The sequence below is a fragment of the Hyla sarda genome, chromosome 5 (genome assembly GCF_029499605.1).
Source record: "Hyla sarda isolate aHylSar1 chromosome 5, aHylSar1.hap1, whole genome shotgun sequence".
Classification (NCBI taxonomy): Eukaryota; Metazoa; Chordata; class Amphibia; order Anura; family Hylidae; genus Hyla; species Hyla sarda.
In genome coordinates, this window is record NC_079193.1 from 376,969,793 (window position 1) to 376,994,846 (window position 25,054).

The 25,054-nt window shown below is 41.4% G+C and overlaps 1 protein-coding gene across 5 annotated transcripts in view; it reads right to left on the reverse strand.

Moving 5' to 3' along the window:
- Window positions 1-25,054, reverse strand: part of TSNARE1 (t-SNARE domain containing 1) — a 364,151-nt gene that overhangs the window by 260,836 nt on the left and 78,261 nt on the right. For all 5 annotated transcript variants that reach the window (XM_056522868.1, XM_056522867.1, XM_056522866.1 and 2 more), the window contains exons 4-5: window positions 9,831-9,908; window positions 5,680-5,749 (exon numbers count right to left, since the gene is read on the reverse strand). In XM_056522868.1, the coding sequence (XP_056378843.1) occupies window positions 5,680-5,749; window positions 9,831-9,908 (148 nt within the window). The remainder of the gene's footprint in view (window positions 1-5,679; window positions 5,750-9,830; window positions 9,909-25,054) is intronic.

Below are 25,054 nucleotides of genomic sequence, written 5' to 3' on the forward strand. Positions count from 1 at the left end.
ATCCCCCGCAGTGACTTGATCAACAAAAAATATAAGAAAAATAAAAAACACGCCACGTCTGCTAAAACGGAAAAAGACATTGAAGAGCAGAGATTTGTTTTTTCCTTTCAATATAACCCTCTTGCCACTGTCATCAGAAAAGCTCTCCTCAATAATTGGCACATTCTTGAAAGAGATCCTGTCCTACAAAAAGCCGCAATGAAAAAACCGCTGGTCACTTTTCGCAGGAGTGAAAGTCTGAAAAACCAATTAGTCTCCTCCTCTTTCTCCAGCAAAAAACTTGGCGAGAACTGGATAGCGAAGAATGAATTAAAAGGAAACTACAAATGTGGGACATGTATCCACTGCCCCCAGATGTACAGAGGCGCCTACATAAAATTGGGAAACTGTGACATTTCTATACATGACTTTATTTTCTGCAGATCAGAATGGGTCATATATGCGATCCTATGTCCCTGCAAAAGGTATTACATAGGGTCCACCAAACGCTGCCTTTTTTCTAGATTCAGGGAGCACAAACGGTCCCTTAAAACAGGGATCGGCTCGGCCAGACTAATCGAGCATATGAAGGCTCACCACAACAGTGATGAAAAAACACTGATTTTCTGCGGCTTAGAAAAAATAGCCACCGGGGGCACAGCCAGAGAGAAAGTCCTCCGACAGCGAGAGGCACATTGGATCATTAAGACCGATGCCATGGGCATTTTGGGGCTTAATGATCGCAACGAGCTTACAGTATTTCTGTGAGCTCCAGTGTATGACGCCCCGTACACTGACATGAACTAATTCTGCAATCCACGTGTACTTAAAGACTTCCCCTTTTTGTTTGAATTTATCTCACTCCCCCCTTACACATTTTTTATTCTTATTGCAACTTCTTCGTTTTTATCCACTTTGATAACATTTTTTGTGAATGTCAATCACGTACCTGAACAGGTACACTAGTCTCCTCCTACCGAGGATGACGTCATAGGAGCGCCCAGATAAAGGATGCGCTTAGACAGACACGAGGTGAGGCCCGAAGAAGCGGTTTTAACCGCGAAACGAGCTCGTAGCTGTCACCGCTCAGCTCCGGCTGTAGCGATCTCTCCGTATCATCTCCCGTACAGCGGCCGGCCGTACATGGACTAACTCAGTGACACAGCGCAAGAAGGGTGAGTGCAGAAGCAACCTTTTTCTCACTTTGACATTTTGGACATTGTTCTCTCCTGCTTTCTTGCACCACCCCGCCCCATACCTCCGACTTCCCCTGTTACAGTGCATACACTCCCAGATATTGTGGGTGACCGCGGTGCGGTCCTATCTCTCTATCTCCCCTCCACAATAACTACTATAATACTGCTCCTATATACAAGAATATAACTACTATAATACTGCCCCTATATACAAGAATATAACTACTAAAATACTGCTCCTATATACAAGAATATAATTACTATAATACTGCCCATATATACACGTATATAACTACTATAATACTGCTCCTATATACAAGATTATAACTACTATAATACTGCTCCTATATAGAAGAATATTACTACTATAATACTGCTCCTATATAGAAGAATATAACTACTATAATACTTCTCCTATAAACAAGAATATAACTACTATAATACTGCTCCTATATACAAGAATATAACTACTATAATACTGCTCATATATACAAGAATATAACTACTATAATATTGCCTCCTATATACAAGAATATAACTACTATAATATTGTCTCCTATATACAAGAATATAACTACTATAATACTGCTCCTATATACAAGAATATATCTACTATAATACTACTCCAATATACAAGAATATAACTACTATAATACTGCCCCCTATATACAAGAATCTAACTACTATAATACTGCTCCTATATACAAGAATATAATTACTATAATACTGCTCCTATATACACGAATATAACTACTATAATACTGCCTCCTATATACAAGAATATAACTACTATAATACTGCTCCTACATACAAGAATATAATTACTATAATACTGCTCCTATATACAAGAATATAACTACTATAATACTGCTCCTACATACAAGAATATAACTACTATAATACTGCTCCTACATACAAGAATATAATTACTATAATACTGCTCCTATATACACCAATATAACTACTATAATACTGCTCATATATACAAGAATATAACTACTATAATACTGCTCCTATATAGAAGAATATAACTACTATAATACTTCTCCTATAAACAAGAATATAACTACTATAATACTGCTCCTATATACAAGAATATAACTACTATAATACTGCTCCTATTTACAAGAATATAACTACTATAATACTGCTCCTATATACAAGAATATAACTACTATAATATTGCCTCCTATATACAAGAATATAACTACTATAATATTGTCTCCTATATACAAGAATATAACTACTATAATACTGCTCCTATATACAAGAATATATCTACTATAATACTACTCCTATATACAAGAATATATCTACTATAATACTGCTCCTATATACAAGAATATAACTACTATAATACTGCTCCTATATACAAGAATATAACTACTATAATACTGCTCCTATATACAAGAATATAACTACTAGAACACTGCTCCTATATACAAGAATATAACTACTATAATACTGCTCCTATATACAAGAATAGAACTACTATAATACTGCTCCTATATACAAGAATATAACTACTATAATACTGCCTCCTATATACAAGAATATAACTACTATAATACTGCTCCTATATACAAGAATATAACTACTATAATACTGCTCCTATATACAAGAATATAACTACTATAATACTGCTCCTATATACAAGAATATAACTACTATAATACTGCTCTTATATACAAGAATATAACTACTATAATATTGCTCCTATATACAAGAATATAACTACTATAATACTGCCTCCTATATACAAGAATATAACTACTAGAATACTGCTCCTATATACAAGAATATAACTACTAGAATACTGCCTCCTATATACAAGAATATAACTACTATAATACTGCTCCTATATACAAGAATATAACTACTATAATACTGTCTCCGGTATACAAGAATATAACTACTATAATACTGCTCCTATATACAAGAATATAACTACTATAATACTGCCTCCTATATACAAGAATATAACTACTATAATACTGCTCCTATATACAAGAATATAACTACTATAATACTGCTCCTATATACAAGAATATAACTACTATAATACTGCTCCTATATACAAGAATATAACTACTATAATACTGCTCCTATATACAAGAATATAACTACTATAATACTGCTCTTATATACAAGAATATAACTACTATAATATTGCTCCTATATACAAGAATATAACTACTATAATACTGCCTCCTATATACAAGAATATAACTACTAGAATACTGCTCCTATATACAAGAATATAACTACTAGAATACTGCCTCCTATATACAAGAATATAACTACTATAATACTGCTCCTATATACAAGAATATAACTACTATAATACTGTCTCCGGTATACAAGAATATAACTATTATAATACTGCCTCCTATATACAAGAATATAACTACTATAACACTTCTCCTATGTTTAGGATTCCTGCGATAACACAGTGTGGCGGTTCTTTTCTGGGCAGCCATCATTCTTCTGCTCACACAGTTTGGTGTAGTTTTTCTCAGCTCCTGATCTCACTTCCCGGTCTGGGATTTCGCTGTTCTCTGCACTTTGATGGATTGAGTCAAAGGTTGGAAGCGTTTAACTAATGGTGATTTAATGAAGAGATCACGGCCAGGCAGAGCACATACACCGCTTTTAAGTGTCAGTTTGTTTAATTGAGGGGAGGCCTTTCATGGTGTCTCATGTATATTTCTTATACGGCTTTGAGGAAGCGTCGGGGGGAGAGGAGACTATTTCCATAAATGCTTTGACACGTCGTTTAGAGTCATGCTAATGTGCTAATCCCTTCAAAGTAATACCTTGAATGCGCAGCGTACAGCCGTGAGCTTAACTCGCACTGCGCTCTCGCCATTTATTCCTGCTGCTCTGTAATCCGGACATGAAAGTGCTGCTCTGAGAGTAAAGAGATTACTAGATTTGAATATTTACTTTTTATGGGTTTTTGTGTTCCCAGTAAAACATCTACATCAGGACTTTACTTTATAGAATGTTTTACAGGGAGATAGGCCGAGAAGAGCGGGGGCTGCGGGAGCGTCACATTCACCTTCCACCCACTTAACATGTTATCCAGGAGATTCTGGACTGACTGCAAATATTGTGGATCAACTCTTTATACCTCTAACTTTAACCATCTACACAGAATATACCTATATATCAAAAGTTGTTACAGATCCTGCGTTATATCATGTATTATACTCCAGAGCTGTACTCACTATTCTGCTGGTGAGGTCACTGTGTACATACATTACATTACTTATCTTTTACTGATCCTGAGTTATATCCTGTATTATACTCCAGAGCTGTACTCACTATTCTGCTGGTGAGATCTCTGTGTATATACATTACATTACTTATCCTGTACTGATCCTGAGTTATATCCTGTATTATACTCCAGAGCTGTACTCACTATTCTGCTGGTGAGGTCACTGTGTACATACATTACATTACTTATCCTGTACTGATCCTGAGTTATATCCTGTATTATACTCCAGAGCTGTACTCACTATTCTGCTGGTGAGGTCACTGTGTACATACATTACATTACTTATCCTGTACTGATCCTGAGTTATATCCTGTATTATACTCCAGAGCTGTACTCACTATTCTGCTGGTGAGGTCACTGTGTACATACATTACATTACTTATCCTGTACTGATCCTGAGTTATATCCTGTATTATACTCCAGAGCTGTACTCACTATTCTGCTGGTGAGGTCACTGTGTACATACATTACATTACTTATCCTGTACTGATCCTGAGTTATATCCTGTATTATACTCCAGAGCTGTACTCACTATTCTGCTGGTGAGGTCACTGTGTACATACATTACTTATCCTGTACTGATCCTGAGTTATATCCTGTATTATACTCCAGAGCCGTACTCACTATTCTCCTGGTGAGATCACTGTGTACATACATTACATTACTTATCCTGTACTGATCCTGAGTTATATCCTGTATTATACCCCAGAGCTGTACTCACTATTCTGCTGGTGAGGTCACTGTGTACATACATTACATTACTTATCCTGTACTGATCCTGAGTTATATCCTGTATTATACTCCAGAGCTGTACTCACTATTCTGCTGGTGAGATCACTGTGTATATACATTACATTACTTATCCTGTACTGATCCTGAGTTATATCCTGTATTATACTCCAGAAATGCACACTCTGTATATATGTAGGTGTTTTGGGGTACAGGAGACTGAGATACTGGGTGCTGAAGTCACTATTGACTTTCCAGAATATTCTGGCATCTGCTATCAGGGCCTATTTGTTACCTACTAATCTGGCATAAGACAGTTTTTTGTTGCAAATCAAGTTCCAGATTTAAGAGGATATTTATTTATTTATTTTAAATAATTTTCTATTTTTTTCTATATTTTTAGTTATACTGCACAGAGAGAGGGAGACAGAGCCCAATAAGAGGGGTGACGGGATACATATCCGGTAAACACAATGCAAAACAGCTGTAACTTACAGGCGGTCTCTGAGCTCTTGTGTATCACTAGGAGTCCCCAAGGAGCGCAGGTTTCTCTCCAGAGACTGTACTGTCAACAAGAGAGACAAGAATCAACCAAATACTAGAGGGAAATCACAATAAGGGCCAGGCACTATACTGCATGAAGCCTTAGCTGGGGGGTTTACATAGGACTGCCGGTATTGTAACGTACCCGATGATCTATTCAAGTCCCCCCTTAGTGTATTATAAAAAGAGGGAAGCCAAGGGCACTATAGAATATTATAAATAAATAAAGAGATAAATATTAAAAAATAAAATAAAATCATAAAATAAATAAAATAATAATAGTACTAATAATAATAAATAATAAAAAAAAATTATAAATAAAATAATAATAATAATAATAATAATAAAAATTAATAAATGCCTCCCTATGACAACACTTGCAGTGCACTCGCATGCACTCTAAATAATAAAAATGGGAACACTGGGGATTATGGCAATCAGAAATCAGGAAGAAATAAATTAAAGAGGTTATCCAGGAAAATAAATTATTTTTATATATCAACTGGTTCCAGAAAGTTAAACAGATTTGTAAATTACTTCTATTAAAAAAACATTAATCCTTTAAGTACTTATAAGCTTCTGAAGTTGAGTTGTTCTTTTCTGTCTAAGTGCTCTCTGATGACACGTGTCTTGGGAAACGCCCAGTTTAGAAGAAAATCCTCATAGCAAACCTCTTCTAAACTGGGCGGTTCCCAGAGAGCACTTAGACAGAAAAGAACAACTCAACTTCAGAAGCTCATAAGTACTGAAAGGATTAAGAATTTTTTAATAGAAGTAATTTTCAAATCTGTTTAACTTTCTGGAGCCAGTTGATATATAAAAAAATAAAAAAATAAAGTTTTTTTTCCTGGATAACCCCTTTAAAGAGGAGATCTGATAAGTGGCTGAAATGTCCAGGGCAGTGTTTCCCCACCAGGGTGCCTCCAGCTGTTGCAAAACTACAACTCCCAGCATGCCCGGACAGCCTTCGGCTGTCCGGGCATGCTGAGAGTTGTAGTTTTGCAACAACTGGAGGCACCCCGGTGGGAAAACACTGGTCCAGGATGATGTACATCGTCAACAATGTAAAGGAAGAGGAAAGGAACATGAAGTGTTGTCATAGGGACACCGGCTTAAAAGTTATGCTCCATCTCCATTTTAGAATACACTAAAGGAGTCACATATGTAAAGAGGGCCTTACATAAATTCCTCTGCTACATCTAATATACATGGGATGATTTTTCAGGAAGGTCCTAGTGTAATACTTTACTATAATGCTACCTGTGTTATCACAAACTGGCTGGTAAGCCTACACACTGTGACGAAATCCACCTGTGGTGCTGCCCGTGTGTCCTGCCCATGAGAAGCACCACCAACCACCTGGAAAATCTCCTTCCTTTTATGTGTTCTATGGCTTTTAATACACTTTGTGTTTCTATCCCTAAAGATTGAAGATTTCTGCTTGCTGTCAAGGAATGGAAACTTGAAAATTTCTCCTTGAACTAGTCATGGCTATACATGTAAGGGATCGTGCACACCACGGATCGGGAACCCCTGCTGTACCCTATTAATTTCATACATGTAAGGGTGCGTGCACACCACGGATCGGGAACCCCTGCCGTACCCCAATAATTTCATACATGTAAGGGTGCGTGCACACCACGGATCGGGAACCCCTGCTGTACCCTATTAATTTCATACATGTAAGGGTGCGTGCACACCACGAATCGGGAACATCTGCCGTACCCCAATAATTTCATACACGTAAGGGTGCTTGCACACCACAGTTGGGGAACCCCTGCCGTACCCCAAAAATTTCATACATGTAAGGGTGCGTGCACACCACGGATCGGGAACCCCTGCCGTACCCCAATAATTTCATACACGTAAGGGTGCCTGCACACCACAGTACGGGAACCCCTGCCGTACCCCAATAATTTCATACACGTAAGGGTGCGTGCACACCACAGTACGGGAACCCCTGCCGTACCCCAATAATTTCATACATGTAAGGGTGCCTGCACACCACAGTTCGGGAACCCCTGCCGTACCCCAATAATTTCAAAGTCAGCTAGTGACTCCGGTCGGGTCATCTTCAGACAGGATCTGTTTTTAATTCCGGTCTGAGAACTGCGTCCTGCTGTGGGTTTTAGCCACGCAAATCACGAGCTGGATTTGGTCGGCTCATTGAAATTAATGGGGTACGGCAGGAATACGCTTTTTTTTTTTTAAGTCTACCACCAAATCAAATTGTCGCTTTCCCGAACCGTGATGTGCTTGGATTTTAAGATTGGGTTCACATCTGCATAAGAGGCTTCATCGCAGATTCTGCTTAAAAAATTTTACTAATAGCAGTACTAAAAATAAATAAAAAAATTATATATATATATATATATATATATATATATATATATATATTTTTTTTTTTTATTATTATTTTTTTTTACAATAATAAATATATACACATATTTTATAATAATATATACAAATATTTTATAATAAAAATATATACATATATTTTATAATAATAAAAATATATACATATTTTTTATAATAATATATATACATATTTTTTTTATAATATATATATATATATATATATATATATAAATAAATAAATATAATTTTTTAATTTTTTTATTGATTTATTTTTTTAAACTGGCTAAAATCCAGTAAAATGACTGGCACTAGAGATGAGCGAACTTACAGTAAATTTGATTCGTCACAAACTTCTCGGCTCGGCGGTTGATGACTTTTCCTGCATGAATTTAGTTCAGCTTTCAGGTGCTCCCGTGGGCTGGAAAAGGTGGATACAGTCCTAGGAGACTCTTTCCTAGGACTGTATCCACCTTTTCCAGCCCACCGGAGCACCGGAAAGCTGAACTACATTTATGCAGGAAAAGTCAGCAACCGCCGAGCCGAGAAGTTTGTGACGAATCGAATTTACTGTAAGTTCGCTCATCTCTAACTGGCACCAACAAAAAAAAACACCAGACAGACCCCATTAAAGTCAATGGTGCCTGATGGGCTCCGTTGGCATCTGGCTCTATTTAGCGCTGCTTATTGGAATCTGCAACAGAGGTTTCCAAAACAAATGTGAACCCGACCCGATACAAATGTATCTCTTCTTGACGGGCCTGCTACAATGTAGCTACCGGCTATTCTATTTCTGCACAATCCTCTGTGAGCTAAACAGAGACTTTGAAGAAGTAATGGAGGTTGTTCCCGTCTTGAGGATCGGTTACAGTGTATCAGGACAGACAAAGATTGGATACATTTGTATCAGTATTGGGCCCAATGTTACATTGTAACAAGCCGTCAGGTAGAGAGAGATTTGTATCAGTATTTTGCTGATGTGATATAGTAATACAGTGTTTTCCAACCAAGCTGCCTTTAGCTGTTGCAAAACTACAACTCCCAGCATGCCCGGACAGCCAACGGCTGTCCGGGCATGCTGGGAGTTGTAGTTTTGCAATAGCTGGAGGTATCCCAATTGGGATACACTATTAAATCACATCAGCAAAATACTGATACAATGTAACATTGGGCCCAATACTGATACAAATGTATCCAATTTTATTTATTTGTTTTTATTATTTTTTTTTTTTTTGGGGGGGGGGGGGGCGCTTGTTACAATGTAACAAACAGCACAATACAGATACAAATGTATCTCTTCTTGATGGCTTGTAACAATGTAACATTGGGCCCAATACTGATACAAATGTATCCAATTTTATTTTATTTTATTTTTTTTTTTTTTTTTTGGGGGGGCGCTTGTTACAATGTAACAAACAGCACAATACAGATACAAATGTATCTCTTCTTGATGGCTTGTTACAATGTAACATTGGGCCCAATACTGACACAAATGTATCCAATTTTATTTATTTATTTTATTATTTTTTTGGGGGTGGCGCTTGTTACAACGTAACAAACAGCACAATACCGATACAAATGTATCTCTTCTTGAGGGCCTGCTACAATGTAACAATCATTGCAGCTGTGTGACGCTGCCCTGTTCAGCTCACAGGGTATTGTACAGAGACACTACACAAAGCCGTAACAGCCCGAAGCCCCTGACTGCGGCCCAGACACGGACTCTAGGAGGACTGTGCGATACCCACCGTTAGAATTTATCCTAAACACATCCCCAGAAGTGATCTGGAACAGCTCTTCAAGCTCATTGGGATCAATCTGGGTGGCTGTTAAAAGGAAAGAAGAGAAGTATTACAGACATCGAGCAAGAGAGGGGGAGGGAGGGTACAGGGGGGGGGGGGTCTCATACCAGGTCATGTGATCAAGTAATGTCACTCTATAGGAGTCTATGTAAAGGGTGAGGTCAGCACCATGGAGAGCTCCTGGTATTCTAGTATATAGAGGACACATTCTTATAGCCTGCGATGTCATCAGTGCTTCTCAGAGGCGCCCCCTTCAGGTGTCCGCTCCACCTGAGTACAGTTCCAGTGTAGAATTTAAAATGTTCTTTTCTCTCGCTTATGTAAAGGAATGTTAGTCTTACATAGCGTTATCTGAGCTCACAGCTCCCTGCCATCCCCCACTGGTTTAGTGTTTGCTGTGATGTATTGTGGGAGGTGAGATGTTTCAGATTACATTGTAAGTTTCTTTGGCTGGTTCTGCCTTCTCAGCTATCTGCTGGTTCAGTCTCTGCTGCAGTGTAATGTGGGAGATGTGATGTTACATACACCCCCCATACTGTATAAGGAGTATCCCTGCTGGTTCAGTCTCTTCTGTAGTGTAATGTGGGAGATGTGAGGTTACATACACCTCCCCCAATACTGTATAAGGAGTATCTCTGCTGGTTCAGTCTCTGCTGCAGTGTATTGTGGGAGATGTGAGGTTACATACACCACCCATACTGTATAAGGAAAATCCCTGCTGGTTCAGTCTCTTCTGCAGTGTATTGTGGGAGATGTGAGGTTACATACACCACCATACTGTATAATGAGTATATCTGCTGGTTCAGTCTCTGCTGCAGTGTATTGTGGGAAATGTGAGGTTACATACACCACCCATACTGTATAAGGAGTATCTCTGCTGGTTCAGTCTCTGCTGAGGTATTGTGGGAAATGTGAGGTTACATACACCACCATACTGTATAAGGAGTATATCTGCTGGTTCAGTCTCTTCTGTAGTGTATTGTGGGAGATGTGAGGTTACATACACCACCCATACTGTATAAGGACTATCTCTGCTGGTTCAGTCTCTGCTGCAGTGTATTGTGGGAAATGTGAGGTTACATACACCACCCATACTGTATAAGGAGTATCTCTGCTGGTTCAGTCTCTTCTGTAGTGTATTGTGGGAGATGTGAGGTTACATACACCCCCCCATACTGTATAAGGAGTATTTCTGCTAGTTCAGTCTCTTCTGTAGTGTATTGTGGGAGATGTGAGGTTACATACACCACCCATACTGTATAAGGAGAATACCTGCTGGTTCAGTCTCTTCTGCAGTGTATTGTGGGAGATGGGAGGTTACATACACACCATACTGTATAAGGAGAATCCCTGCTGGTTCAGTCTCTTCTGCAGTGTATTGTGGGAGATGTGTGGTTATGTACACCCCCCATACTGTATGAATAGTATCCCTGCTGGTCCAGTCTCTTCTGCAGTGTATTGTGGGAGATGTGAGGTTACATACACCCCCACCATACTGTATAAGGAGTATCTCTGCTGGTTCAGTCTCTTCTGCAGTGTAATGTGGGAGATGTGAGGTTACATACACCCCCACAATACTGTATAAGGAGTATCTCTGCTGGTTCAGTCTCTTCTGCAGTGTAATGTGGGAGATGTGAGGTTACATACACCCCCACCATACTGTATAAGGAGCATCTCTGCTGGTTCAGTCTCTTCTGCAGTATAATGTGGGAGATGTGAGGTTACATACACCCCCACCATACTGTATAAGGAGTATCTCTGCTGGTTCAGTCTCTTCTGCAGTGTATTGTAGGAGATGTGATGTTACATACACCCCCACCATACTGTATAAGGAGAATCCCTGCTGGTTCAGTCTCTTCTGTAGTGTAATGTGGGAGATGTGATGTTACATACACCACCATACTGTATAAGGAGTATCTCTGCTGGTTCAGTCTCTTCTGTAGTGTATTGTGGGAGATGTGAGGTTACATACACCCCCATATTGTATAAAGAGTATCCCTGCTGGTTCAGTCTCTTCTGTAGTGTATTGTGGGAGATGTGAGGTTACATACACCCCCACCATACTGTATAAGGAGTATCTCTGCTGGTTCAGTCTCTTCTGCAGTGTAATGTGGGAGATGTGAGGTTACATACACCCCCACCATACTGTATAAGGAGCATCTCTGCTGGTTCAGTCTCTTCTGCAGTATAATGTGGGAGATGTGAGGTTACATACACCCCCACCATACTGTATAAGGAGTATCTCTGCTGGTTCAGTCTCTTCTGCAGTGTATTGTAGGAGATGTGATGTTACATACACCCCCACCATACTGTATAAGGAGAATCCCTGCTGGTTCAGTCTCTTCTGTAGTGTAATGTGGGAGATGTGATGTTACATACACCCCCACCATACTGTATAAGGAGTATCTCTGTTGGTTCAGTCTCTTCTGTAGTGTAATGTGGGAGATGTGATGTTACATACACCACCATACTGTATAAGGAGTATCTCTGCTGGTTCAGTCTCTTCTGTAGTGTATTGTGGGAGATGTGAGGTTACATACACCCCCATATTGTATAAAGAGTATCCCTGCTGGTTCAGTCTCTACTGTAGTGTATTGTGGGGGATGTGAGGTTACATACACCACCATACTGTATAAGGAGTATCTCTGCTGGTTCAGTCTCTTCTACAGTGTATTGTGGGAGATGTGAGGTTACATACACCACCCATACTGTATAAGGAGTATCCCTGCTGGTTCAGTCTCTTCTGTAGTGTAATGTGGGAGATGTGAGGTTACATACACCCCCCATACTGTATAAGGAGTATCTCTGCTGGTTCAGTCTCTTCTGCAGTGTATTGTGGGAGATGTGAGGTTACATACACCCCCCCCCCCCATACTTTATAAGGAGTACCTCTGTTGGTTCAGTCTCTTCTGTAGTGTAATGTGGGAGATGTGAGGTTACATACACCCCCACCATACTGTATAAGGAGAATCTCTGCTGGTTCAGTCTCTGCTGCAGTGAATTGTGGGAGATGTGAGGTTACATACACCCCCACCATACTGTATAAGGAGTATCTCTGCTGGTTCAGTCTCTGCTGCAGTGAATTGTGGGAGATGTGAGGTTACATACACCACCCATACTGTATAAGGAGTATCCCTGCTGGTTCAGTCTCTTCTGCATGTTGGAGATGTGAGGTTTATGTACACCCCATGCTGTATAAGTAGTATCTCTTCTGGTTCAGTCTCTTCTGTATTGTTTTGTCGGAGATGTGAGGTTTATGTACAACTGCGATGCTGTATAAGGAGTATCTCTGCTGGTTCAGTCTCTGCTGAGGTTACATACACCACCCATAAGTATCTCTGCTGGTTCAGGCTCTCCTATAGTGTATTATGAAATATGTAAAGTTGCATACACCACCCATACTGTATGAAGAGCTTCCCTGCTGGTTCAGTCTCTGCTGTAAAGTTTGTACCTGACATTACACACGACCTACATCTCCCACAATACCACACAACAGAGTAAACTTAAAGGGGTATTCCAGGCAAAAACTTTTTTTTTTTTTTTATAAATCAACTGGCACCGGAAAGTTAAACAGATTTGTAAATTACTTCTATTAAAAAATCTTAATCCTTCCAATAGTTATTAGCTTCTGAAGTTGAGTTGCTGTTTTCTGTCTAACTGCTTTCTGATGACTCACGTCCCGATAGCTGTCCAGCTCCTATGGGGATATTTTCCCATCATGCAAGGGATATTCTTCCATCATGCACAGCTCCCGGGACGTGACATCATCATTGAGCAGTTAGACAGAAAACTTCACAAGCTAATAACTATTGGAAGGATTAAGATTTTTTTAATAGAAGTCATTTACAAATCTGTTTAACTTTCCGGAGCCAGTTGATATATAAAAAAAAAGTTTTTTGCCTGGAATACCCCTTTAATTTTGTACTCGTCACTAGGTACCTCAGCAAAAAGGCCAATAATACTCCAGCCACATCCAAAGTAGCAATAACAATTTTTGCTTCCAGTGGTCTACATCAGTGTTTCCCAACAGAGGTGCGTCCAGCTGTTCCAAAAATACAACCCTCAGCATGCTGGGAGTTGTAGTTTTGCAATAGCTAAAGGCACCCTGGTTAGGAAACACTGGTGTACACCAGCACGATGAATGGTAAGTAATAAACCTGCACCCTAAGAGATAAGTGGGAAATGCTCTGTAGATACAGCTCTGGATGTGACTAGAGAATAGGACAAAGTATCAGTGCACAGTAAGTTTCAACAAAATATGTAAAATAAAAGAAGTAGAACTGATCTAAAATCATCTTCAATTTAATATCTCATAGCAGTACGTTACATGGGGACTGCACAGCGGGAAGGGTTAATAGCATTATTCCTGATGAGGATGATTGTCCGCACCTCTTCCCATCCTCTGGGGTTCTCACTGAATTGCAGGAATGAGATTGCCTCGGCCATGTTCTGCTCTGTCAGCATGTACAGGATATGCGGTGGCCTCATAAGGGGATCAGAGTCAAAAATTAAAACCGCGACACATGTCCGATGCTGAGAACCGCAAATCCGTCACCTTACCCTAAAGCATCTAGAAGACGTAAGCACAGAGAAGACTAGCAGCCTGGGACTTGTTATATTTTTAAATACAGTATGCTTATCTGATTTAGGAAAAATGGGCCTCCAGCTGTTGCAAAACTACAACACCCAGCATGCCCAGACAGCCAACGGCTGTCTGGGCATGCTGGGAGTTGTAGTTTTGCAACATCTAGAGGAATGCAGTTTGGGGACCACTTATCAATATTATCAATGATTTTGTAACCCCCTGGGATTATTGCTGTTTATTATTCTGCAATTTGCACGAGCAAATGAACTGAGCAGTGACTAAAGCTGGGGAAGGAGGAGTTTTGTGGACATGTGCTATTAGCCATTTCAGTTTTTTCAGGTCCAGCCGAACCAGGAAAGAGGAAGCAGTTTACAATAATCAATGATTACATGTAACCCCCTGGGATTATTGTTTTGTATTATCCTGCATTAACAAGAAGTGTCCAGTAGATAGCGCACTGCACGAGCAAATGAACTGAGCAGTGACTAAAGCTGGGGAAGGAGGAGTTTTGTGGATATGTGCTGGAGGCAACCTGGTTGGGAAACAATGTCCTAAATTCAATGGTTTCCTGCTCTGTTGCAAAACAACAACCACCATCACGTAAGCATGAGTTGTAAAACACTGGTCCTTAGGGAACACAGCAGTCAGGGCATGCTGGGACTTGTAGTCTTGAAATAGCTCTAAAGCCATATGTTGGGGGGGGGGGGGGGCACCACCATACATATCTGCTGTGTATTTTTGGAATGCTGCTACTCTGTTCTGTGCCCCCCTGCCCTGGCTAATATGGGGGGGGGGGATCAGAAGGGGAGCCCCTTAAAGGGGTACTCCGCTGCTCAGCGTTTGGAACAAACTGTTCCGAACGCTGGAGCCGGGAGCTCATGATGTCATAACCCCGCCCCCTCATGACATCACTTCCGCCCCCTCAATGCAAGTCTATGGGAGGGGGCGTGACCATAGACTTGCATTGAGGGGGTGGGATGTAATGTCATGAAGGGGAGGGGCTATGACGTCACGAGCTCCCGACGCCTACTGCAGCGTTCGGAACAGTTTGTTCCGAACGCTGAGCAGCGGGGTACCCCTTTAAGGACTACAATGAGAAAAACGTAACAAACCTAAATAATAAAAATAGATTATATATACATCAATAGACCTAATAGGCTATTACATTACTGGGAAGTATATTAATTGTATTCTATTACAGGAATTAGGGATCATTGGCCGGAAACATCTGGAAACCAAATTTATAAATATTGGATACATAGTAATAGAGAAATAAAAAATATAGGAGGATTCATAAAAACATATACATCAATTTTTGGGGGTAATATATAACAATATATAACAAGAAAGTATAAGGTGATAACACATAAATGACTCCTGTATGTCCTAATAATGTAGGAATAGTGTGTACATGATAAAGGTCGGTATATGACACACAGTATATACATGTAAGGAAGAACTCCCCGTCTCCCGGTGAGAACCTGCAGTCGCCCACCTCGTCGTGACTACGTTAGTGGAGAATCACGACGAGCGCAGATCCTGTAAGGGCGACGTCCCACTCACCGCACCAACACACGCTTTGAAAGCGTTTCAACATGCACACTGAAAAACCTCAGAGTGATGAATCTACTGCGCCGCAGTCTATGACGCAGATATAACGGAGTCCCACCGCCCCCTACCAGGCTGTTCCCATAAATCTAGTCCAGTTTTTTTTTTTTCAACCACTGTGCCTTCAGCTGTTACAAAACTACAACTCCCAGCATGCCCGGACAGCCTTTCGGCTGTCCGGGCATGCTGGGAGTTGTAGTTTTGCAACAGCTGGAGACGCGCTGGTTGGGAAACACTGTTCTATGTGTATGATGGCCTCTCAACTCTTATCAGAGGAGAGAAGGGTTGGGTAAGTGTCCCCCATCCCTGCAGAATACATGTATATGCTGTCTGGGAATGCTGGGAGTTGTAGTTCTGCAACAGCAGAAGGCACGCTGGTTGGGAAAGCCTGATCTAGACTGTATCCCTGTATGGATGATAGTCACTGCTAACACTTTATATAATGCTATTATTTGATGCTTTGAGTAGCCGAGTGGAGCAAATATGGTGCTTTGATGCCTGGAGTAGAAGACCTGAGTGAATGATGCTGTGAGTAGCAGAGCAGAGTGTGTGAGAGACTTTGATGTTGTGAGTAGCAGAGCTGAGTGTGTGTGGGGATCCTTATTAGGGATCGACCAATATCGATTTTTTAGGGCCGATACCGATACTCTGTGGAGGTTAGGGCCGATAGCCGATAACTTTATCGGCTATTTATCCCCAGGCCCCGGGAACAGGTAATTATAAAACCAGGAATGGGGGGAGGCAATTGGGCAACGGCAATCTCTGGCCGGGGCGGTGGCGGCGCAGTGCATTATTGGATTATCGGCAAGGTAATTGCCGATACAGATAACGTCCAAAATCGTGAATATCGGCCAAACTGATAATCGGTTGATCCCTAATCCTTATGATCACTTATAGCAGCGATTTGATGCTTTGAGTAGCAGAGCTGAGTGTGTGAGAGGCTCTGTTGTTGTGAGAAGCAGAGCTGAGTGTGTGTGCCTCGATGCTTTAAGAAAGAGCTGAGCGTGTGTAGCCCTGATGCTGTAAGTAGTTAAGCTAAATGTGTTTGCTATGCTACTCACAGCATCAGGGCCACAAACACATTTAGTTTAACAACTTACAGCATCAGGGCTACACACACTCAGCTCTGCTTTAACCCCTTAAGGACTCAGCCCATTTTGGCCTTAAGGACTCAGACAATTAAATTTTTACGTTTTCATTTTTTCCTCCTCGCCTTCTAAAAATCATAACTCTTTTATATTTCCATCCACAGACTAGTATGAGGGCTTGTTTTTTGCGCGACCAGTTGTCCTTTGTAATGACATCACTCATTATATCATAAAATGTATGGCGCAACCAAAAAACACTATTTTTGTGGGGAAATTAAAACGAAAAACGCAATTTTGCTAATTTTGGAAGGTTTCGTTTTCACGCCGTACAATTTATGGTAAAAATGACGTGTGTTCTTTATTCTGAGGGTCAATACAATTAAAATGATCCCCATTATTATATACTTTTATATTATTGTTGCGCTTAAAAAAAATCACAAACTTTTTAACCAAATTAGTACGTTTATAATCCCTTTATTTTGATGACCTATAACTTTTTTATTTTTCCGTATAAGCGGCGGTATGGGGGCTCATTTTTTGCGCCATGATCTGTACTTTTTTTTGATACCACATTTGCATATAAAAAACTTTTAATACATTTTTTATAATTTTTTTTTTAATAAAATGTATTAAAAAAGTAGGAATTTTGGACTTTTTAAATTTTTTTTTCGTTCACGCCGTTCACCGTACGGGATCATTAACATTTTATTTTAATAGTTCGGACATTTACGCACGCGGCGATACCAAATATGTCTATAAAAAATGTTTTTTACGCTTTTTGGGGGTAAAATAGGAAAAAACGGACGTTTTACTTTTTTATTGGGGGAGGGGATTTTTCACTTTTTTTTTACTTTTACTTTTACATTTTTTTTTACACTTGAATAGTCCCCATAGGGGACTATTCATAGCAATACCATGATTGCTAATACTGATCTGTTCTATGTATAGGACATAGAACAGATCAGTGTTTTCGGTCATCTTCTGCTCTGGTCTGCTCGATCACAGACCAGAGCAGGAGACGCCGGGAGCCGCACGGAGGAAGGAGAGGGGACCTCCGTGCGGCGTTATGAATGATCGGATCCCCGCAGCAGCGCTGCGGGCGATCCGATCGTTCATTTTAATCGCGAACTGCCGCAGATGCCGGGATCTGTATTGATCCCGGCACCTGAGGGGTTAATGGCGGACGCCCGCGAGATCGCGGGCGTCGGCCATTGCCGGCGGGTCCCTGGCTGCGATCAGCAGCCGGGATCAGCCGCGCATGACACGGGCATCGCTCCGATGCCCGCGGTTATGCTTAGGACGTAAATGTATGTCCTGGTGCGTTAAGTACCACCTCACCAGGACGTACATTTACGTCCTGCGTCCTTAAGGGGTTAAAGCATCAAGGCCCACACACACTCAGCTCTGCTTCTCACTGTATCAGGGCCCCACACACACTCAGCTCTGCTACTCATAGCATCAGGGCCACAGAGTGTGTGTGTGTTGAGATCCTTATGCTATGAGTACCACAGCTGAGTGTGCGTGGGGCCCTGATACTGTGAGAAGCAGAGCTGAGTGTGTGTCGGCCTTGATGCTTTAAAGCAGAGCAGAGTGTGTGTGTAGCCCTGATGCTGTGAGTAGTTGAGCTAAGTGTGTTTGTGGCCCTGATGCTGTGAGTAGCAGAATATGTGGGGGACCTAGATAATACTTGATAACTCAGAATATCTGGTAATTCGGCAATTCTCCATACATGGATCCTGAGCTGGATCTTCCGCCGGGATTCCTTTCTAGCTGATCTGCACTCCGGACCCCCCTCCACCCCCACGACTGTGAGGAATCAGCAGCGTGTAATGTCACCCCCATCCCCATCCTCCGGGCGTCTCACAGTTACTCATAGTTATAGCAGCGCGGTTCTGAGAAACCAGTCACTGACTCAGACGCTGCAAAAATCGTACAGCTGCAACCCTTAATACTATCCAGCTACTGGGACACTACAACTCCCAGCATGTGCTCAAACAACACACGCATATCACTGCTACTTAACACCTGAGACACTACAACCCCCAGCATGTGCTCACTCCAGTATATCATTACAAATTCCCGGTATACCCTTATACCGACAAACCAAGAAAAATTTGTACTTTCCGACCATTGGTACACTACAACTCCCAGCAGATCTGAAAAAGCCTGGTAGCTGTCGAAATAGTGATCGATATTTAGAAGACATCATGTTATACTCCAGTCACAGCCGGAGCTGCATTCACAGGACACTGCTCCAAAAAGCATGAAGCCAGGAGTGTGGAAATATAATAAAAAATGACTCTCCCTCCCTCATGACGATCCACTTGTCCAGACCAATTTTCGCTTTTACACTAATTTTTTCCTCCTTGCTCCCCTATAAAAGCCATAACTACCTACTACAATGATACCTTTTCATTTTTCAATAACATTCTCCGAAAAAAAAAAAAAAAATTATATATATATATATATATATATATATATATATTAATATTAATATATATATTCGGTGAAGTGGCATTGAAATAGTAAAGATAATTTAGCAAATTTGGTGGTTTTCTTTTCTACGCCATTTACCTTGTGGTTGAGCGAACATGTTTTTTTTTTATATTTTAGACCTCCCTGATTACAGCGATACCAGATTTGTATAGTCTCCGTCATGTTTTACTAATTAAAAAAAACTTTGTGAACTTTTAAAAAAAAATTTCATTGCCATTTTTTTTGACCCCTGTAGCTTTTTCCGCCATAATCTCTTTTTTTGTATCGGGACCATTTTGGTATTGATCTGACTTTTTAATCGCTTTTTAACTTTTTTTTTCTGGGATATTATAAAAATTGCAATTCTGTGCTTTTTTTGTTTTTTACATTTACGCCATTTACCGTATGGGATACATAATGTTATATTTTAATAGTTTGCACAATTATGCTCGCAGAGATACTTAATATGTTAATTTTTATTATGTTTACATGGTTTTATATAGTAAAAGGGGGTGATTTGAACTTTTAACATTGAACTTTTTAATTTTTTTATTTTTTTTTTCTACACTTTGTTAGACTTTTAGGAGGAATCATTAGATTCCTCATACAGATCAAAAGAGTTCTATTGAACTCCATTGATCTGTGTGCTCTGCGATCCATTGAGAGAGCCTAGTCCAGCCAGGATCTATCAATGACAGAGCCACGGGACAGCAGGGAACAGAGGTAAGCCATCCGGCTACATTTATAGTGGATCGACCCCCTGTGATCACGCAGCGGGGGGCCATCCACCCCACTAGCCCACCAGGGAACATTCACATGTCCCTTTAGATGCTGCTGTCTATTAGTGGTGGCCCCCAGAGCGGGCAGGAGTCCGGAGCCTTCTCCATACACTCCTCTGAGCGCCGCCGCGCTTGTCAGTTCCGGTCCTGCTTGCCCGAAGCCGGAAAAATTCACCTGCCCGGCACCCGGAACTGCATGTCCCGGGCGTTGTCCGATAGGAATTCCACATCCCTGAAGAAGCATATGGGAAACCAGCGGAATTGTGACTGCAGACACTGAACCAGCAAGAGGGGCGAACAGAACTGCGAATAAAGCTCTGGGTGTGACTAGAGCAGTCTTTCCCAACCAGAATGTCTGCAGCTATTGCAAAGCCTTTGGCTGTCTGGGCATGCTGGGAGTTGTAGTTTTGCAACAGCTGGAGGCACCCCAATTGGGAAACACTGTATTACTATATCACATCAGCACAATACTGATACAAATATCTTTCTTCTTGATGGCTTGCTACAATGTAACAACTAGCACAATACTGATACAAATGTATCCAATGCTGGGAGTTGCAACAGCTGGAGGCACCCTGGTTGGGAAACACTGGACTAGAGCATAATATATAATAAAGGTCCATACAGTGATGTAACAATATTCCATTCATACACAAGGGAAAAGCAACTGGTGGTGTGCAGCCCGAACGCCAACAGGAAGCCAGAAGAATTATGAATTTAGCTCTGGATGCAAGTAGATTGTGAATGCAGCTCTGGATGTAACTATAGTACAATACACAATATAGGATCCATACAGTGACGCAGCACAGCATCAGCTTTGTGTAAATATTCCTTACAGACACTGAACCAGCAGCCCGAGACCTAATAGAGAACCGGCAGAATTGTGAATGCAGCTCTGGATGCAAAAGGAGCCTAAACCAGTATGTAGATTGTGAATGCAGCTCTGGATGTAACTATAGTACAATACAGGATCCATACAGTGACATAACAGAACATCAGCTTCGTGTAAATATTCTTTCACTGAGCTAGCAAGGGGCCCACAGCCCGAGACCTAATAGAGAACCGGCAGAATTATAAATGCAGCTCTGGATGTAACTATAGTACAATATAAGATCCATACAGCGACGTAACAACATCAGCTTCATGGACATATTCTTTACAGACACTGAACCAGCAAGGGAAATGCAGCCAGAGACCTAATAGAGAACCGGCAGAATTGTGAATGCAGCTCTGGATGCAATAAGAGTCTAAATAAGCATGTAGATTGTGAATGCAGCTCTGGATGTAACTATAGTACAATATAAGATCCATACAGTGATGTAACACATCAGCTTCATTTAAATCTTCTTTACAGACACTGAACCAGCAAGGGGACCGCAGCCCTTTACCTGTCCCAGGGTTTGCTGCTCCTTTGGACACCAGGTGAGGGCGGCTCCATGTTACTTTTTTTAGGACACTGTGTACTGTACAGGACCCCGAAGAAGATCCTGTCCTCTACATAGACCAGTGTTTCCCAAGCAGGGTGCCCCCAGCTGTTGCAAAACTACAACTCCCAGCATGCCCGGACAGCCTTTGGCTGTCCGGGCATGATGGGAGTTGTAGTTTTGCAACAGCTGGAGGCTCCCTGCTTGGGAAACACTAACCTAGACAGTGATTTACAGCTCCCTGCAGATCTTTCTTACTTTTATATCAAGGATTTTCTTTATCTGTCTTAGTTATCTACTTATTTTTCATTAATTCTCACTTTTTTCTATTTTTTTTATGACATTTTGGTGCCTTTAGAACCAATTACCAGGTTTCCATAAAGTTCTGGTCTCAACATACAATGGTTTCAACATACAATGGTCGTCCTGGCACCGATTAATATTGTAACTTGAGGGACCACTGTATGTTCAGGGTACACAGTGAATCATGACAAAATACAAGAATCCGGCAGAACTATGAATGCAGCTCTGGAGTATAACATAATACGGTTATATTCTTGTCATTGCGCTGTTCTCTAGCCAAGAGGTGACACCGACAGACTCCATCCACAGTAAAGCCGCCATAACCTGCGATTCCCTCGTTTTATCATAGATCACCGTGTCCGCCATAACTCTCTATCAGGAGCCGATCGCACTCGCTCATGCTGCGCTTTACAGGGCCAGTATAAAACCTCAGGTGCGGGTGCGGCGGTCCTACATATTCTAGAGCAGATAGAAGACTAATAGATCTCCGCAGGAACATACCGGAGGGGGCACTAAATTTAGGCGCCATAAATCTCTCACTGCGGATCATTTATAATACTTAGACGTCGCATTTTACAAAACCATTACCGGCCAAGCGCAGCCGACCGACGAGCCTTATGGGAGCGGGGACCACAAGCCCCCATAGTCCCGGGGTAGAGGACAGATGAATTGCGCTGCTGATGAGTGATAATTAAGCGTCGGGGGACTTCCTTACCTGCGGAACCATTTATTATTTTATGTTTTCCGCGTATTATATAAAACCAGTGGAGATTTACCAGTAAAAGCCTTAAAAAGGGATGGAAATCACTCTTCCCCATCACTACTTTACTTATGTCCCATGATGCATCATTCTCAGCTTTGCCTATCAAAAATGGGGGCAAGAATGAGACCTTTTTTCCTAACATGGGAAAATAGTTGTCACAGACCTTTATCAACTACTTTACATAACCCTTACATACACAGCACATGAGAGCCCGGGGTGGGGGGGGGGGGGGCATGGAAACCCGCAGGGACAGGCTATTAGCTGCAGCAAGTGGCTATCGATACCAGCTGGGGGCCATTCGGTACGGAGCGAGATCACGGCAAGATCTCACTTCAAAGACGGTTGGGGGGGGTGGGGGGGCTGGTAATTAATAAAATAAAAACACCCCTAGTTTAAGTGTAACCTAAACCCTAAACCACAGTGTCTGAGGAGGCCACAGATCCTCTCTAAAGGCATATTCCCTGTATCTTCAATAAAGCTACAGTAAAGACTAACAAAAAGGAATTTATAGCAAGTTGCATGGACATAGGCAACAATAGAGCGGTGCCTATGTCCTAGGAAAGGTTACTAGGCATTCTCTAACCTATCTCATTGTTCTAATAAGGAAACATTACTGGGCATGCTCTGTGACCTGTCTCATTGACATGAATGGGAAAGGTTACTGTGCACGCTCTGTGACCAGTCCTGTTGGCATGAATATGAACGTTTACTGGGCATGCTGTGTGACCTGTCTCATTGACATGAATGGGAAAGATAACAGGTCATGCTCTGTGACCTCTCCAATTTCCATGAATGGGAAAGTTTACTGGGCATGCTGTGTGACCTGTCCCATTGACATGAATGGAAAAGGTTACCGGGCATGCTCTGGGACCCGTCTCATTGATATGAATGGAAAAGTTTACTGGGAATGCTCTGGGACCTGTCCTATTGATATGAATGGGAAAGTTTCCTGGGCATGCTGTGTGACCTGTCCCATTGACATCAATGGAAAAGGTTACCGGGCATGCTCTGTGACCTATCTTATTGACATGAATGGGAAAGGTTACTGTGCACTCTGTGACCTGTCCAACTGATATGAATGGAAAAGGTAACTGGTCCTGCACTGTGACCTGTCCCATAGACATGAATGAAAACTGTTACTGTACATGCTCTGAGACCTGTCTCATTGACATGAATGGGAAAGCTTACTAAGCATGCCCTTTAACCTTTGAAGAGGTCATTCCATAGGGAGGGGAATGCTGAGCTGTGAGCTTCATCTATTGTCTTCTCTATCTACTGGTGTCACCTTCACTGCACAGATCACTTTCCAGTGGCCTCGTCCTTATCACAGACACAAGAGAAAGTCTCATCTTAGTTTAGGGCCCTAAAGGTGAGAATGGAAACTGCAAGAATTTAGGATTATTTCATAATATAGATAGTAGATGGAAAAGTAAAAAAAAAAAAAAAAAAATCACCAAAAATGTATGGGGGGGGGGGGGGGGGGGGGAACCACTTGATTTAAACAATAGGACATTTTCTGATGGCACAGACAGAGTAGGGTTTAATTAATCTGTACACAAGAATACAGACTTATTAACGTCATTAAGGGTCTGCAGAGAGTTGAGTGAATGTTCTGCAACGACGCTACGGATCCTGAACAGACGGCGAGTCTAGGAGCCTGCAGACAGTCATGCAGCTGACATGTGCACTTGGCAGAGGGTAGACGTGTGCGTGGTACGAGGCTCGGAATACGATCAGTCATGTGTCATGGCAGAGGGGGGGGCACACGCTGATCGTGAGTCTGCGGTGAGTAAACACAAACTGATTGGTCAAGCGACGCGGGGACGGCGCTGAGATCTATGTCGTAGGGTGAACGATTAATGTGATTGGGGGGGTTGTTACTAAATTGTGAATTGTTATCTCTTACATAATGAGTGCATCCCGACCAAAGTGCCTCCAGCTGTTGCAAAACTATAACTCCCCCCATGCCCGGCATACTGGGAGTTGTAGTTTTGCAACAGCTGGAGGCACCCTGCTTAGGGATACCCTGCCCTAGAGATTTTAATACACCCCAATGACATTCAGGATTACGGGAAAAGCTGGGTGATAACCCCTTCAGCTCTACAACTCTCACAATGGATATTCTGAATTCCAGAGAAGCTGGGG